This window comes from Bos indicus x Bos taurus, chromosome 3, assembly GCF_003369695.1.
Source record: "Bos indicus x Bos taurus breed Angus x Brahman F1 hybrid chromosome 3, Bos_hybrid_MaternalHap_v2.0, whole genome shotgun sequence".
Taxonomy (NCBI): domain Eukaryota; kingdom Metazoa; phylum Chordata; class Mammalia; order Artiodactyla; family Bovidae; genus Bos; species Bos indicus x Bos taurus.
The window spans coordinates 110,162,736-110,179,417 of NC_040078.1; the positions used below are offsets into that span (position 1 = coordinate 110,162,736).

The following is a 16,682-nucleotide window of genomic DNA, read 5'->3' on the forward strand; positions in this document are numbered from 1 at the left end:
TCTTGGCACCAATGATGACCTTCCTACTTCTGTTCCCTTCCCACTGCCACTGCCTGCTGTTTCCAACTTACTGAACTAATAAGAAATGGGATGCAGACTTATAGCTTCTCTCCCTACTCTTTGGTTTGCAGTGTAAACATGCCATCCCTTTGGAGTTGGATTTTTGCAACTAAATAAATGATGTTGTTGTTGTTTAGTCACTAAGTCATGTCTGACTCTTTGTGACCCTATGGACTGTAGCCCACCAGGCTCCTCTGTCCATAGGATTTCCCAGGCAAGAGTCCTGGAGTGGGTTGCCATTTCATTTATCCAGGGGATCTTCCTGACCCAGGGGTTAAACCCACTTCTGCATCTCCTCCATTACAGGTGGATTCTTTACCACTGCGCCACTTGGGAAGCCCAGTAAATAATGTCAGGGACTCATTGAAAAAGGTTTCTTTCCAGTTCTTCTCTTTTTCTACTAAGACCCTTTAGGGAGGGAAAAACCACATCTGGATGCTAACCACAAAACTACCGAAGTATGAGTTGAGTGAATTTTAGGAAAAAGAACCAAACTTGGAGTGCCCTGGACACATTATCATGGAAGAGAAAGCACAGCGTATGAGAATAGCTCGAACCCAAAGAAACTGTTCTTTTCCTTTCTTTTCTCTTTATAAGTGTCAGCTCTCTTACAACAGATCCCATTATGGTATGATTGGCTTGTTACACAGTGAGTAGGGGATGGTATGAGGTGACAGCTGGCTGAGGGAGAAAGAAAAGAAAGTTCTGAGCAAAAGTGGTGGGGAAGAAGGGAAAGGCCATATTGCAGTTAGACCACTGCAGTCATAGTACCTGTGTGTGTTCCCATTTGTATATAAGTTGGTATGTGGTGAAAGTCGCTTAGTCATGTCTGACTCTCTACAGCCACATGGACTGTAAGCCGCCAGGCTCCTCGGTCCATGGAATTCTCCAGGCAAGAATATTGGAGTGGGTAGCCATTCCCTTCTCCAGGAGATCTTCCCAACCCAGGGATCGAACCCAGGGCTCCCACATTGCAGTTGGATTCTTAACCATCTGAGCCACCAGGGAAGCCCAGGGACCACCTCTCAATGGGATTTTCTTTCTCAGTGTACTGAGTATATCTGTGTAAAAGTTTCATGAAGAAACTTCCAGCCCTGCTGCCAAGTTACATCACTAATTGCATTGATTATTTTCTTTTTTTTGCCACACCACATGGCTTTGGGATCTTAGTTTCCCTGCTTTCCCACTCCAGGGATTGAACCTGGGCCCTCAGCAATGAAAGCTCAGAGTCTTAATTCACTGGATTACCAGGGAATTCCCTCTTTTTCCATTTTTTAAATAGACCTTGCTTGTATTTAGAGAGATTGCTAATAAACAGTGAGATGTTCAAAATACGAAATATTTTAAAAGGAGACTGAAACCGGTGACAAATTAAGCCCTTGCATAATTAAGGAGTATGGTATTTTTCTACCAGCTTAATGCTTTTTAAAAAAGAATTGCACATATTTAGAAACTTCAGTTGTAAATTTCTACCCTAAAATGAGTTTTAAGGAACTCATTTAGTCCTTTAGTTTGGGTTAAGGTATATGAATTGAACACAGGTGTTGGTAGCAAAGGAGTTTATGGTGTCTCTCTGTGTATTTTTTTTCCTTAAACGTTTGTTGAACCTGGCTTGTACTTCTTAATTGGGATCTAAAAGGCAAACTGACATACTGGTTGGTGCTTGGTTTAGAACTGGAAGCCTTGAAGCAGCGTTTCTGGAAGCATGCTAATCCCACAGCCAGACCCAGGGCTGGTCAGAAGGTGAATGTGAACATCATAGTGAAAGATGTGGGCGCTGACGGGAAGGAAGAGCTCAAGGCAGACGTGGTACCCGTGACTTTGGCAGCGGAGAAGCTGGATGGGGCAAGCCACACAAAACCAGGTATTTGAGTTCATGGAGTTGTTTTATTTGTATATTTTTACTGGCCACGAGTAGGGTGGAGTGCCTGACTCTTGTACTCTGGCTGGTCTTCATGGCTGCTGAACACCCTATAGTGAGACGTTATAGAATCTTTTTCCTTGGAGACGCCAGAGATTGGATATGGCCTCGTTGTATGAGGTGGGTAAGATGACTTTATTTCTTAAAATAGTTTTTGTCTTATTGTTTAAAAAAATACCCATTGTAGAAAATAAATGGAATAAATAACAAATTTCTGCAGTAAACAAAATTTCTGGAATAAACAAAAAGATTTTCTGTCAGAGACATCTTCTGTAACCATGTTGTATGGCCCTTTAAACTTTTTGCATGCATGTACATGTCTGTTAGAAAACAAAATAATAATGCGATCATACATCATGCATTCTGCTTTGTAGTCTGTGTTAGGGACAGATCTGTTGTTCTCACTCCCACTTTGAAAATATGAGCAATTTATCACATAGAAAAAAATTAAACACTTAGGAAAAGGTATAAAATGAAAAATTAGGGAGGGGACATATGTATACCTATGGCTGATTCATGCTGATGTTTGACAGAAAACAACAAAATTTTGTAAAGCAATTGTCCTTCAATTAAAAGATAAATTAAAAAAAAAAAATTAGTCTTCCCAGAGGCAGCTTAACAATTTCATGTGTGTCCTAGGAAAATTCATATGCATTTACTATTGTGTAAGTGTATGAGAGAGAGACACTGAACACTTCCTCTCTGCCAGACACTGCTCTAGGTGCTTTACAGTAAATAACATCAGTGTCCTTATTTTATATCTGGGGAAACTGATATACAAAGCATTTAAACAGCTTGCTCAAATTTATATAACTAGTAACTAAGAGATGGAGAAGGTGATGGCACCCCACTCCAGTACTCTTGCCTGGAAAATCCTATGGACAGAGGAGCCTGGTAGGCTGCAGTCCATGGGGTTGCAAAGAGTCGGACTGGACTGAGCGACTTCACTTTCACTTTTCCGTTTCATGCATTGGAGAGGGAAATGCAACCCACTCCAGTGTTCTTGCCTGGAGAATCCCAGGGACAGGGGAGCCTGGTGGGCTGCTGTCTATGGGGTCTCACAGAATCGGACATGACTGAAGTGACTTAGCAGCAATAAGTAAGAGAATTAGTAGCCTAATCCAGACCATCTAACTCAGGAGTTCAGATATACATACTGCTTTTGAGGTTTTTTTATTTTAACATCATATGATATTCCAGTGTATAGGTATAACATGATTTGTTTAACGATACTTCTGTTAAGGGACATCATGTTTGTTTCCGTTTTAGTATTTCATACAATATTGCATCCTAGTATCACATATATGTTAGTAAATCTTGATGCAAAATTCCTTACAGTGGAATCACTGAGTCCTAGTCACATTTTCCATCAAAATAAGTTGCACCAATTTTCACTCTGAATGACAGTGTGTAAGAGTTCCTATTTCTTCCTGTTAATAATGGATATAACAAATGTTTGCCTAGTGTATAAAAAGTGGTATCATTATTTTGATTTGTATTGCTAGTAAGAAGTGAGGTTAAGCATTATTTTTAACACGAGTTCATATCTTTTGCTCATATTTACTCTTGAGTTGTTTCTCTTTTTCTTCAATGTGGGTACACTTATCAATATTTTCCTTCATGGCTTCTGAGCCAGAGATTTTTGAAGGTCCACTTGCCCCCGTTCCTTTCTTTTTTTTTTTTTTTTGCTTTTTTATATAATAATTTTATAATCTCTGTAATATCCCAGGGTATAGAACATAATTATGGGAGTTATCGCCTACACTCAATTCCTAATATTCCCCCTTTGTTAAGATAACAGAAGCCTAAAATACGAAGGTCTCTGATTTTCTTTTTGTGATGTGCCTAGAACACTTCTGGAGTTGCCTGAAATGGACACTTGTGTTGTTGTGTGTAGTTGGTCATTGCATCTAAAGCATCTCTTCATACTTTTGTTCAGGGGAAAAGCTTCAGGTGCTGAAAGCTAAACTTCAAGAAGCAATGAAACTCCGAAGGTTGGAGGAGCGTCAAAAACGCCAAGCATTACTCAAGTTAGATAATGAGGATGGATTTGAGGAGGAAGAGGAGGAGGAGGAGGAGGAGGAAGAAATGACAGATGACTCCGAGGAAGATGGAGAAGAGGAGGGAGAGGAAGCCTTGGAGGAAGAAGAGGAGAAAGAAGAGGGAGCGGAGGAAGAAGGCAATGAGGAGGTTGCTGGCAATTACGTGGTTTTGTTACTAGGTCACGATGAATAAGGGAAAGAGAAAATCAGATCTGAGTAAGAGGCTGATGAGCATGTTTGACTGTAGAAGAGATTTCAGGGTCAGAGATGAAGGTAGCTCATGTGTACTGAATCTTAGTGCATTCAGTTCTTTCAGCCCCATGGAACACCTGTAGTTCACAGTCATGCCCTGGCTTCTGCCCGTTGGTTTGGATATTGTACTATAATGCTGATATCGAAATGGCTTTCTATTAAAGAGTTTTATCTTTGTTGTTCATTTAGATTTCTCTATTTAGGAAAAGAAAGCACTTTTAACCTTGGCCAGGTTGAGGTCTGGAATAAATTCTCAGGCCAAGACCTTCCCAAATTAATTGTTGAAGAAGGTATTTGTAGATGGGCCTCTTGCCCTTGTTCTAAGGTATTGTTTTCCACCTAGAGAAGACAGGTGATGGTAGGATTTTTGGTATTAGGAAGAAGAAAAGTGTCCTTATTTGAACAGTGGAGTCATTTGAAAGAGCTGGTTAATGTTTACCCGTTGGTAAAGGAAGAGGAAAGCCATGGCTGAACCGAGCAGGGTGTCACAGTCTGGTTGAAAGCCAGGAGTTGTCCTGCAATCTCAGGCTAATCATGCAGTTTCTCATTGACTCAGTTAAATGATAATCCAGTTCATTCAGAATCTTGTAGCAGTTTTGAAAGGGTAAAAGGTAAAGTAACAAAGTATAAAAGAGTTCTAGAAGTGTCTACAACTAATAAATTGTGTCAATGATGATGGCTGGCCTCAGCTCCCTTCAGGTTTACCTTTTCAGACTTAAGACGTGACTTGTAACTAAGCAGCCATATTTCAGCTAGTATGTTTGCTTTAAAATTTTTTGACCTGTACTATTTTGTTTTTGGGTGGCGTGATTGATAAAGACTGCAGAATTCCTTCTCGGTGGTGAAGAAATAGAAACCAAAGATGAGAAAGAAATAGATAAAGAAAATGATGATGGCAGTGGTGAAATTGGCAAGTCAGTTGGCCTGTCTGTCCCCAAGCCTCTCTCATCTGATTCTACCTTCCTTCTATTCAAGGACAGCTCTTCCAAGATGGGGTAAGTAATTCTCTCTAAGGAAAGATAAGATTCCCTGGTAATACCAGGGAATTTGCCCCTCTTGGAAGAAGTAGAAACAGATATTCAATTTACCTACTTATTTTGTAGTTACTCTCCTAGTGAAGAAAAATCAGAAATAGATGAAAACTCAGGCAAAAGACCTAGCAAATTAGGTAAGTAGTGACTCTTATATAGAACTTGAAACATGATTTTTCTCTGATCCTCCAGCTTTAACATTTAAGGACTACAATTCCATAAGGTTCCATTTTTCTGAACCTTGGTGAACTTTTCCCGGTCTTACCTGTGACCGTGATAGGAATTTATGAACTATGTTGTTTTTCTTGGGAATTCCCTTGTGGTCCAGTGGTTCGGACTCCATGCTTTCACTGTTGACGGCCCAGGTTCAATTCCTGGTTGGGGAACTAAGATCTCACACGTTGCATGTTGTAGCCAACAAACAAACAAAAAATCCCAAATATTTCTCTTGGTCCAGTTTTTGAAATCTTACATGCAGTTTCTTTCCAGTTGACCCTAAGCATTTAATAGGTCGTTAGTGAATATGTGTTGATCGAGTGAAACATGAAACAGTTCTATCATGTAGATCAAAGGAAGATGTATAAGTGATTAGATAATGGAAAGGGTAATCATAGGCATTAGGGAAGGTGAGAGAAAGACAGGAACTTTGAGGTGTCACTTAGCTCAGAGTGATAAACCCTGATTGTATGATGCTATCTTAGTACCATAATTGACCTTTAATGTAATGTTTTAGAACATGTAACTTGAGAGGTCTACCAGTGGATCTTACCAGTTTCATTCTCAACTCTTTCCTAAACAAATCTGATTTATTTCTGGGAATCATGCACTTAAAAGTTGTCTTTCTTTAGATGAAGATGATTCATGCTCATTACTGACCAAGGAGAGCAGCCACAATAGCAGCTTTGAGCTGATAGGCTCCACACTTCCGTCCTATCAGCCCTGTAACAGACAAACAGGCCGTGGGACCAGTCTTTTCCCTACAGCAGGAGGATTCAGATCTCCTTCCCCAGGGCTGTTTCGAGCCAGTTTGGTCAGTTCAGCCTCTAAGGTGAGATGCTAATGGTTTTCTAATCTCCTCCCCCTTTTGCTTCCCGCATTGCTAAATAAAGTGTGTCCAAGCCAAAAACTCCCACCACATTATGTATGTTCAGTTTTAAAAATCCACCCCCTTTGTGTATTAAAAACAAGCCTCATCCAGGGTTCTTTCTTTCTTGAGGATGTTTTTTTTAAGCTTCCCTTGGCTATGCATTGTCCTCCCCAACTGCAATTGCCTGAGAGTAGATTAAATTTTACAAATAGCAGCTTCTGTTGTCATGACAGTGAATGACATTTGTAAAATGTTTTGTTTTTGTTTGGTTTTGTTTTGGTGCCAGAGTTCAGGAAAGCTGTCTGAGCCTTCACTTCCCATAGAGGATTCCCAAGATCTGTATAACGCCTCCCCAGAACCTAAGACACTTTTCCTAGGAGCAGGAGACTTCCAGTTCTGCTTAGAAGATGACACTCAGAGCCAACTGTTGGATGCAGATGGGTAGGTAGTTTTATGTTTCTGTGGGTGGGACGGTGCTGGGTACTGCTTAATTTTGTTTAAAAATAAAGCGAGCTTCTGTCACTCCATCTGTGCTTTCTCTTCTGAGAAAGAGAGGTGTGCAGACCATTAGTATATTCTACAAGTTTGAACAAAGTCTATCTAGAAAATAAAAAGTAAATAGCCTTGCTAGTGTTCTGATCCTTCAATTTCTACCTTATTAGACCTGCATAACTCTAATAAGGTCATCAAATTTCCCTGTATCCATATCCCTGCGGGCTCAAATGGTAAAGAATCTTCCTGCAGTGTGGGAGACCTGGGTTTGATCCCTGGGTCGGGAATATCCCCTGGAGAAGGAGATGGCAACCTGCTCCAGTATTCTTGCCTGGAGAATTCCATGGACAGAGGAGCCTGGAGGGCCCCAGTCCGTGGCATTGCGGAGAGTCGGACACGACTGAGTGACTAACACTTTCACTTTCGTCCCACTACGTTAGGATTTTTAGGTGGCATTGAGAATTGACACCTCTGTGGCACATTACATGGCTATAACACCAGGCCCTACTCTAGCACCATCTGAAGCCCCAAATTAGCCTTTACCCTTTGTCTTTTGAATAGCCTTTATTCTTTCATAAACATCCCCCTCCCTCTCAAGGTTATCACAGGCTAAAGTCTGACACTCTTGTCTTCTGGTTCAGAATTCAGCTTCTAACTTTGCTTTTGGAAACGAGTTCAGGCTTTTCCCCCACTACTTTTTTTTTCCTGGAGCATTTCTTACACTCTTCATTGGGCTTGTAGGTTCTTAAATGTTAGAAACCACAGGAATCAATACCAAGATTTGAAGCCTCGGTTGCCGTTGGCCAGTATGGATGAGAACGCCATGGATGCCAACATGGATGAACTGTTGGATTTGTGTACTGGGAAGTTTGCATCTCAGGCTGAAAAGCCTCTGCCTGGGAAGAGTGACAAGAAAGAGAACATGGAGGAACTTCTGGATCTTTGTTCAGGAAAATTTACTTCTCAGGGTAATTATCCAACGAAGCAGCAAGGCTCACCCACCCAAATATCTTAAGTCAGTGTCCATGTGAAGAAGTCCTTTAGTCTCAGGTGAAATGTTCACGGAAAACAGAGCCATGGTGGATTCTTGAACCTAGGTTGAATTCACTGCTTAGCTCCTAACATTTAGAGCTCTTACTTTTTTAGGATGGTGAAGTATCACCTTAAGACTGCTTTAACTTTGGCCGTATGACTTGTTATTTGAGGCTGGAATATGTGCAAAGCTTAGAGCGGTGTCTACTGCAGAGTAGATTTCATATAAATGCTAAGTTATTACTTCCACCTGCGTACCCTTTTCTCCTTCTCACACCCCTGCTAGAATGTAAGCTCTTCGGGAGCTGGGATCTTTGTTTTATTCACTGCTGTCTCCCTGGTGCCTGGCACATAATAAGCACTAAATAAGGATTTGTTGAATGAATGGATGGTGAGCTCTTTTTGGCAAGCTTACCTTAGAACTGTGTTGAGCTGGCATGTCTTCAGATGGCTGGGGAAAGAGGATAAAGCTGTCAGTTCTTGGTGACAAACCTTTTTTTTGTTGTTGTAATGTAGATGCCTCTACTCTGGATCCATCAGAGTTAAATAAGCAGGAGAAGGAGAGTAGCCTGGGTGATCCAATGGAAGAAGCACTCGCTCTTTGTTCAGGCTCTTTCCCAACAGACCGGTGAGTCTCAGTGATCTGAGGGAATTTGGCAAGTTCCATGTTCTGATAAAGTACAGGGGTAGCTTCTCTGAGCTTAGCAGTAAATGGTCATCTTAGGGGCTTCATATCCTGAGAGTCTTGCAGTGGGTTTGAGTCTCATATTTGCATAGAGAAATTATTTATTATAATGCTTTCATTTAGTTGATTGGGAACAGGGTAAAAAAGGCAAGAAAAAGCACATGGAAGTTCTCAACATCACCAGTGATTAAGGAAATACAAATCAAAACCCCATTTTTTAAACACTTCCTCACTTGCAGCAGTTACTCCACTTTTGGGTATATACACAGAAGAACTGAGAACACGGTTTCTTAGTAGATATTTGTACACCCATGTTCCTAGCAGCATTATTCATAATAGTCAAAAGGTGGAAGCATCCCAAGTGGATGCACACATGCTGCTCCTGCTGCTAAGTCGCTTCAGTCGTGTCCGACTCTGCGACGACCCCTTAGACGGCAGCCTACCAGGCTCCCCATCCCTGGGATTCTCCAGGCAAGAACCCTGGAGCGGGTTGCCATTTCCTTCTCCAATGCATGAAAGTGAAAAGTGAAAGTGAAGTCGCTCAGTCGTGTCTGACTCTTAGCGACCCCATGGACTGCAGCCCACCAGGCTCCTCTGTCCATGGGATTTTCCAGGCAAGAGTACTGGAGTGGGTGCAATTGCCTTCTCCAGGATGCATACATAGTGGAATATTATTCAGCCTTTAAAAGGGAAGGGGATTCTGATACATGCTAAGACATGGATGAACTATGAGGAGATTATGCTAAGTAAAATGAGCCATTCACAAATATGCAAATACTGTATGATTCCATTTATATGAGGTACTTAGTGTAGTCAAATTCATACAGACAGGAAGTAGGAAGGTGTTTGCCAGGGGCTGTGCTGCCGTAAGAATGAGGAGTTGGTATTGAAAGGGTATAGAGTTTTAGTTTTTTAAGATGAAAAGTGTTCTAGAGGTTGGTTGGATAACACTGTGAATGTACTTAACACTAATGAACTGTACACTTAAAATGGTTAAGACAGTAAACTTTATGTTGTATGTATTTTATCACAGTTAAAAAAATTTTTTTTTTTTTTGAAAGGCAAGATATCTTGTTTCCTGTTTCTTGAAGAGATTGTTGGGGCTATAAGATATTTTCAGTCCCCAGGTTGGCTGACTGCTTATAGTTGGCTTTCAACAACTTTGTATGGGTTTGTTGATTTGTATCTTAGGGAAGAAGAAGGTGAAGAGGAGGAATTTGGAGACTTTCGGCTTGTCCCAAATGATAATGAATTTGATAGTGATGAGGTGAGTTTGAAGGGAAGAAAGTAATCATAATGAACTCCATGTATAGCTGCTGGGGATTTTTGTTTGTTTTGTAGTTTGAATTCTTGAGACGTCTGTTTGGCATGTTATCAAAAGCAGTTTCCTAGACTGAAATGTTTGGGCAGAAGTTTCTGAGTCTGTCTTAGCTGAGGGCGCATTTTATGCTGTGTAGCTTTGTGTGTGGTACTGTATGATTTTGCAGGATGAGCACAGTGAGTCTGACAAGGAGGATCTGACACCGGAAGACCGTGAAGATGATGATGAGGAAGACCTCCTGCAGCAGTCGGAGAAGTCAAAACGGCAAATGTAGGTGTTACAGCCCTTCCTTCCATTGCAAGAAAGTTCTCCTGACAGTTGAGCTGTAGCTTGCCACCACCATTTTACCTACATTTACTGGTTCTATTTTTGCTTTTTGTGGTTAACACAGATTGAATAACATCCATTTACATGATATCTTTTGAGTATTCAAAGATAGTCACAACTTCTTCAAGTGATTTCTGTACTAAACATCCCTATTTCTTCAGCTGTTTCTCACATGACGTTGCTTCCAGACTCTTCACATATGTGGATTCTCTTTATCTTCAAGTGTGGTCTGACTACTGCCCTGTGTGGTGGTGCAACCACGTCCCTTGCTCTGGTTGCCTACTACTTGTAAAGTAACCAATAAGCATAAGAACTGAGTCACTGGAGAGCCTGAGGATCTAGTAGATGATTACAATTCCGCATGTTTTTTTTTCCTTTGAATTACCATCATTGTAGGGCTTCCTCATCCTAGTTTCAGGCAAATGACCCACCGTTAATTTTTTAAATATTTTGTTGTTTTGATGATGAAAGTAAGCCATTTATTTTAGAAGATTTAGAAGAATACGGAAAGATAAGGCGTCCACCATTCAGAATATTTGTGAAAGTGGTGGTAGTGTTACTATTGCCTTTGTTAGGCATATATTTTCATGTGGTTGAGATCTGTAAAGTGTTTTATATATGCAGTTTTGCATCTTGCTTTTTTCACCACTTACTATATCTGTAAATATTTTTCCATGATATTGAAAATTGTATAAAAACCGTTTTAATAGATATTTCACATTTTATTGTATGTGGATGACTTTTAGATTTCAAATATAGGACATCATATTGATCCTTATTAGATTTATTTGTTGTGTTTAGCCCATCATTCCATTCTGTTGAGATCAGTTTTGGATTCTAATTTGTCACCTGTCAAATTAACCATCTCATACAGCTTTGGGTCATCTATAGATTTTTTTCTAAGGCAGTGGTTCTTAAACCTTATTTAACTATAGTGTCCTTTGTTCAAATGAAGTCTTATAAAGAATGGCAGCTAAAAGTTGAGCTGCTCAAAGAGGGTTAGATGGGAAGATTGAGGAGCTTGGTGGCTTTTGGCCCCTGAAGGAATTCCTCAGGAACCCTAGGATTTAGAGGAACTCAGCTTTAAAATAATGATGCAAGTCTTTGATAAAAATCACCTTTCAGAAAGCCATCAAGCTTCTGCCATTCTCGACCATAGATAACAGCAATATGAACTCAAGGTGACAGTCAATTTGTTTTCAGTATAACCTGAAGTCAAAAAAATGAACTTGTGGTGGTTTTGATTACCACTAACTGAGCCTCAATAGTCACTGGAAGGACTGATGCTAAAGCTGAAGCTCCAATACTTTGGCCACCTGATGGAAGCAGCTGACTCATTGGAAAAGACCCTGGTGCTGGGAAAGATTGAGGGCGAGAAGAGGAGGGGGGCGACAGAGGATGAGATGGCATCACTGACTCAGTGGGCATGGTCTGAGCAATTCCCCGGAGACAGTAAAGAACAGGGAAGCCTGGTGCACTGCAGTCCATGGGGTCACGAAGAGCTGGACACGACTGAGTGACTGAACAGCAACAAGTGAGCCTCAGTCATACCTGTAATTTGTGGGTCAAGATTTGGCAGGCTGAGGAAGACCCCAGGCTATTACCTTTCCATACCATACTGTCTCTAGTCTATCTCCTGAAGCTGGTGAGCCTAAATGCAAAACAAAATAGTGTGAACCTTCTGACAGGTATGTCTCAAATATATAGAGGAGATTGAGAGCTCTCGCTTTGGAGTCACCAGCCTAGGTTGAATCCAGATTCTGCTGCCTCTCAGCTGTGTGGCCATCAGGAAGTTGTTTACTCTCTGAGTTTCAGTTCCTTCAACTGTAAATCAAAGGGAACAATAATAATACCCCTCCCTGAGATTATGCAATAATGCTCCAAAGCACAGTTATTGGCACAAAGTAACAGGCTTTTAAGTATTATACAAACGTATTATTATTATTAATTTTTGCTTGTTATTAGAGGTGGCTGTGTGTTCTGCTTTTGTCATTACTGTGTGTATATTCATTGTTGTATTTTCCAATTTTCAATATTGTTTTCCAGGAGATTAAAGAAATACCTGGAGGACGAGGCAGAGGTGTCAGGGAGTGACATGGGAAGCGAAGATGAGTATGATGGGGAAGAGCTTGATGAATATGAAGAGGATGTGATTGATGAAGTACTTCCTTCTGATGAGGAACTGCAGAGTCAAGTCAAGAAAATACACATGTCAGTATCCCAACAAGCCCTTCTGAGCAGTGGGGTGCATCTTAAGGCAGGCCCTATAACCAGCCAGAGTGGCCCTGGTTTTGAACACCATATTTCTCCTGTCGTAGGAAAACAATGTTAGATGATGATAAGCGCGAGCTACGTTTGTACCAAGAAAGGTACCTTGCTGATGGGGACCTGCACAGCGATGGTCCTGGACGAATGAGGAGATTCCGCTGGAAAAACATAGGTATCGTGATCATTGCCTATAGTGATCATTGCCTTCAGAAGCGAATGGCGCACGGTCCGTGTTTGTCCAGTCTAAGCCGGCAGGAGGAGTTCAAAACTACAGCAGCGGTTGTGGTGGACCTGGCCTTGACCTTTATTTTCCATTCGTGGTGGGAAGAGCTTGTGTCAGTGTATTATAAACGGACAGGGTTCACTAGTGTCTGTCAAGACACCCTCTCTTGTGGGGATTGCAGAATGCTAATAGCCTTAACTCTTCGCTTTAGATGATGCTTCCCAGATGGACTTGTTCCACAGAGACTCTGATGATGATCAGATTGAAGAACAGCTTGACGAGACGGAAGCCAGATGGAGAAAGGAGCGAATTGAACGAGAGCAGTGGCTTCGGGACCATGTAGGAAGCCTGCAAGAGATTCGCCTATTCCAACCCTAGATATGAGGGTCATCTCAGTCACCCAGCTTGTCATGAGAGTTGTCAAAACCTTGGGCAGTGTATTGCTGTCTCTTTTAATCCTTGAATTTTCTTTTATGCTTTGAAAAGACTACCATGGGCAGTTGTATTCATGTTTTTGTCCAAAATACTTTTTTTTTTTGGTCTGAAGCAACAGAGGGTAGCAAAAAGGAAAACAAATGTTATCCCAAGTACTCTAGCTTCCAGACTATGCTAATTCTTTGGGTCTTTGGGGGAACCGTGGGCTTCTGTTAATGCTGTCTGATTTTTATTTTCAGGCACAGCAGGGGAAAATTGCAGCTGAAGATGAAGAAGAGATTGGGGAAGACAGTCAGTTTATGATGCTGGCCAAGAAGGTTACAGCCAAAGCTCTGCAGAAGAATGGTGAGCTCTTAGTCCTTCACAGGGGCTGTCCCCCTGGATTGTAGGTGCTGGAGCCTTGGAGGTGACTCTAGCCCTCAGAGGCTTTGCAGCTTAGTCATGGACCTGTGTCTAATATTATCTTAAAGGGGCCCCTCGGATGGGGAGAGACAATATTCTTTCAATCGAATTCTACTGGACAGTAGATATTGTAGTGGAGGGTGTATATGGCTGGTTTTGCTTTATGTTCTAAGGCAGCTCGTGCATGTGTGCGGGCTGAGTTGCTTCACTCGTGTCTAGCTGTTTGTGACCCCACTGACTGTAGCCTGCCAGGCTCCTCTGTCCATGGTACTCTCCAGGCATGGGAGTGGGTTCCCATGCCCTCCTCCAGAGGATTTTGCCAACGCACGGATCAAACCCGCATCTCGGGTTCTTTACCACTAGCGCCACCTGGGAAGCCCTGTAAGGCAGCTCAGAGGAGTGAATTCTGGCTTCTTTGTTTAGTCGCCCAGGATTATATACCTAAGTGTTAGAGCTGGAATTTGTCTTATCACTGTTGTTTTTTCTTATTATTACTGTTAATCAGACAGTAAGTTTAGCTGAATTGTCTGTCTTAACCACTTACTATACTTTCAAATCATGATTATAAAATAATCAGTTCCTCTGGCCTCAGTTTATTAGTTTAGTTAAGGGCCTGATAGTTTGTTTAGATGTAAAAGTAATTCTACCCAGTTTTGCCCAGAGCAGGCCTCTCTGTCTTTTCTTTTCAGTCAGTCACACTGTGGTTATTCAAGAATCAAAGTCTTTATTCAGAAATCCTTTTGAAGCCATCAAACCGGGAAGTGACAACCAGGTTGGTTGGGGACCTTGTTCGTGTGAAGTCATGATTTGCAATGTTAGAAGGCCTCAGTCAGGTTAAGGGAGTGCTCTGTCATTAGGGAGGGGGGTGGCTGTGGGAATGGAAGTAGGTGTCAAAGGAGCCTGCTATTTCTTTTCCATTTGAGCAGGGTGGAAATGTGTCGCCTCCACACCTGGCGGGTGCAGGGAGGAGCTGGCTTCTCCTTTCTTGGAATTTGATACCAGATGACTCTTCTTTCCTCAGCTGAAGACAGGCTCCCTGCTCAACCAGCCCAAAGCTGTGCTTCAGAAACTGGCTGCCCTCTCTGACCTCAACCCCAGTGCTCCCCGAAATTCTAGAAACTTCGTCTTCCATACACTTTCTCCTGTCAAGGCTGAGGCAGCAAAGGAATCATCTAAGCCTCGGGTAGGGAATTTGAGAACTGATTTGGCGACTCTCCAAAGCAGAATGAATGAATGAGTGAATTGAATTGAATTGAAAATATATATGTATTTCTGGCTTAAAGATTTATGCCATAGTGTTAATCTTGCATTCCCAATAAGGTACAAGGGGATTGCTAACCCCAGTAAGTATAATCAGCTGTGAGACTTGCCTGGAAATTTTCAATTTCTTTTTTTCCTAATTATCCATGATTTAACTATGAGCTGCTTAAGAGCCGATTGAAGCTAAGTATGAGTGAACCACAGCCTGTACAAAGGTCTTGAGTTGATTCTTGTCTCTTTCTCTGCTCTGTAGGTACGGAGAAGGGGTCCGTCTTTAATGACATCCACTTCACCTAAGCGCCTCAAAATAGATGATAGTACTTCAGAATCGAAGCAAAGCATCTTCCGTTACTTGGAAAGCTAGCGCTATGAGGGCGCCAGCACCTCTGTGGGGGCTCCATTGATAAGTATCTGGCACTGAAGGCTGGAATTGATGCTCACGTGGATGATCCCCACCTCCTTCACAGTCAATGCATTAAGACTGAGGACAGATATTCCGGTTCTTTCCACCATGTGGCTCTGGACATCTCTTTCCTAGTATTACTTCCTGGGTTGGCCACTAATAATTCTGGAGTGTTTACAACAGCAACTTATGGGATACCTGAGTGTCCTCCATTAAATATTTGACATTTTACCCTAGCAACTAACTGGATTGATTCCTTTTGGTGAAAGGGGTAGTTGGAGGAAGAAAAAGTGTGACAGGACAGAAAATTGCAGAAAGCAGTGAATACTGAAACTGCGATGATGTCTTCACACCCCTACGACATGCAGGATGGTTACCAGGACTCAGTGAGAGGGGCTTCTTAGAGGACCTAGGAATCAACAGATGGGCTATTTTAGAAGTCATGCCCCTTCCGTTTTCCTTTCTGGCCCTTCCCAAGGCAGTCTCAAATTTCCGGTTCACTTTTGCTTCCTTTATAATAAGCACTCAAACTGGTACCCAAGTCAGAAAGAGCAAATTTTCTGGAGTATAAGGATGAAGATAGAAGGTTACAGCCAGTGGCCATCCACATTAGATAGTCTGTGGACCAGAGACCTCTCTTCTAGGACTTCAGTTTTTGATTTGAAACACTGTTGCTCAAGGACCTTCCTTTTCATTCTGACCGAAGAATTATATATAATCATTATTTATTGCATTCAGCTGGGTTGAGTACGTTGCCCTGACCAGTCAGAGGACAATGAAGTAATAACTTCATTACTTATTTTGAGAGAAGACCATCAAGGAGTTTCATCAAAATGTTGTCAAGAGGATTGCCACCAGTCCCAGTTTTCTCCGAACCACCATGAGGCTCTCAGAATTTTAAACATATTTTTCCCCCCTCGGAACCAAACATCACTGCTTCCTTGGAAAAACGTCCCATGTAAACACTGTGGTTTCACTGTCATGAGCTGCACTTGGGAAGCTGGGTGAGCTGTGCCAGTTTTTTTTAACTGGTTGAGGAATCCCAATTTAACTGATGGAATTAGGATATAGGTTTTCTGCAGTTGTTTCTAATGTACAAGATGCTGACTTTGATGGAATTTGCATTTGTATATTTGTAATCTTATAACAGAGAAAATGTATATAAAGATGTTTTAATATGTATGTAGTTTTTCAATAAATCCAGTGCCTGGAGGGCACGATTTGGTGTCCAGACTAAATGCTCATTCTTAGGTCAAAACCTGTCTAATGTTGAGCATTTTGCTTTTAGAGTGCCTCTCTCCCAGGGGAGGCCTCTCTGGGCCTGGTGTGAGAGGCATTGCTGTTGTCCCCTCAGTGTCTTCTCAACTCTGGTGAATTGATCACGTTAACTTACCAAGTGGTCTGGGTGTGCAGGGAGAAGAGTTTACATATATATTACTGT

General features: G+C 41.7%; 1 protein-coding gene across 2 annotated transcripts in view; it reads left to right on the forward strand.

Annotated features, from left to right (window-relative positions):
• CLSPN (claspin) overlaps positions 1 to 16,474 on the forward strand; it is a 67,120-nt gene extending 50,646 nt beyond the window's left edge. For both annotated transcript variants that reach the window (XM_027537852.1, XM_027537851.1), the window contains exons 9-25: positions 1,733 to 1,924; positions 3,921 to 4,171; positions 5,095 to 5,270; positions 5,379 to 5,443; positions 6,155 to 6,354; positions 6,680 to 6,834; positions 7,627 to 7,853; positions 8,434 to 8,545; positions 9,794 to 9,869; positions 10,090 to 10,193; positions 12,297 to 12,461; positions 12,569 to 12,690; positions 12,953 to 13,080; positions 13,416 to 13,521; positions 14,268 to 14,350; positions 14,600 to 14,761; positions 15,092 to 16,474. In XM_027537852.1, coding sequence (XP_027393653.1) covers positions 1,733 to 1,924; positions 3,921 to 4,171; positions 5,095 to 5,270; positions 5,379 to 5,443; positions 6,155 to 6,354; positions 6,680 to 6,834; positions 7,627 to 7,853; positions 8,434 to 8,545; positions 9,794 to 9,869; positions 10,090 to 10,193; positions 12,297 to 12,461; positions 12,569 to 12,690; positions 12,953 to 13,080; positions 13,416 to 13,521; positions 14,268 to 14,350; positions 14,600 to 14,761; positions 15,092 to 15,202 — 2,435 coding nt within the window. In that variant the 3' untranslated portion in view covers positions 15,203 to 16,474. The remainder of the gene's footprint in view (positions 1 to 1,732; positions 1,925 to 3,920; positions 4,172 to 5,094; positions 5,271 to 5,378; positions 5,444 to 6,154; positions 6,355 to 6,679; positions 6,835 to 7,626; positions 7,854 to 8,433; positions 8,546 to 9,793; positions 9,870 to 10,089; positions 10,194 to 12,296; positions 12,462 to 12,568; positions 12,691 to 12,952; positions 13,081 to 13,415; positions 13,522 to 14,267; positions 14,351 to 14,599; positions 14,762 to 15,091) is intronic.
• The last annotated feature ends 208 nt before the right edge of the window (positions 16,475 to 16,682 follow it).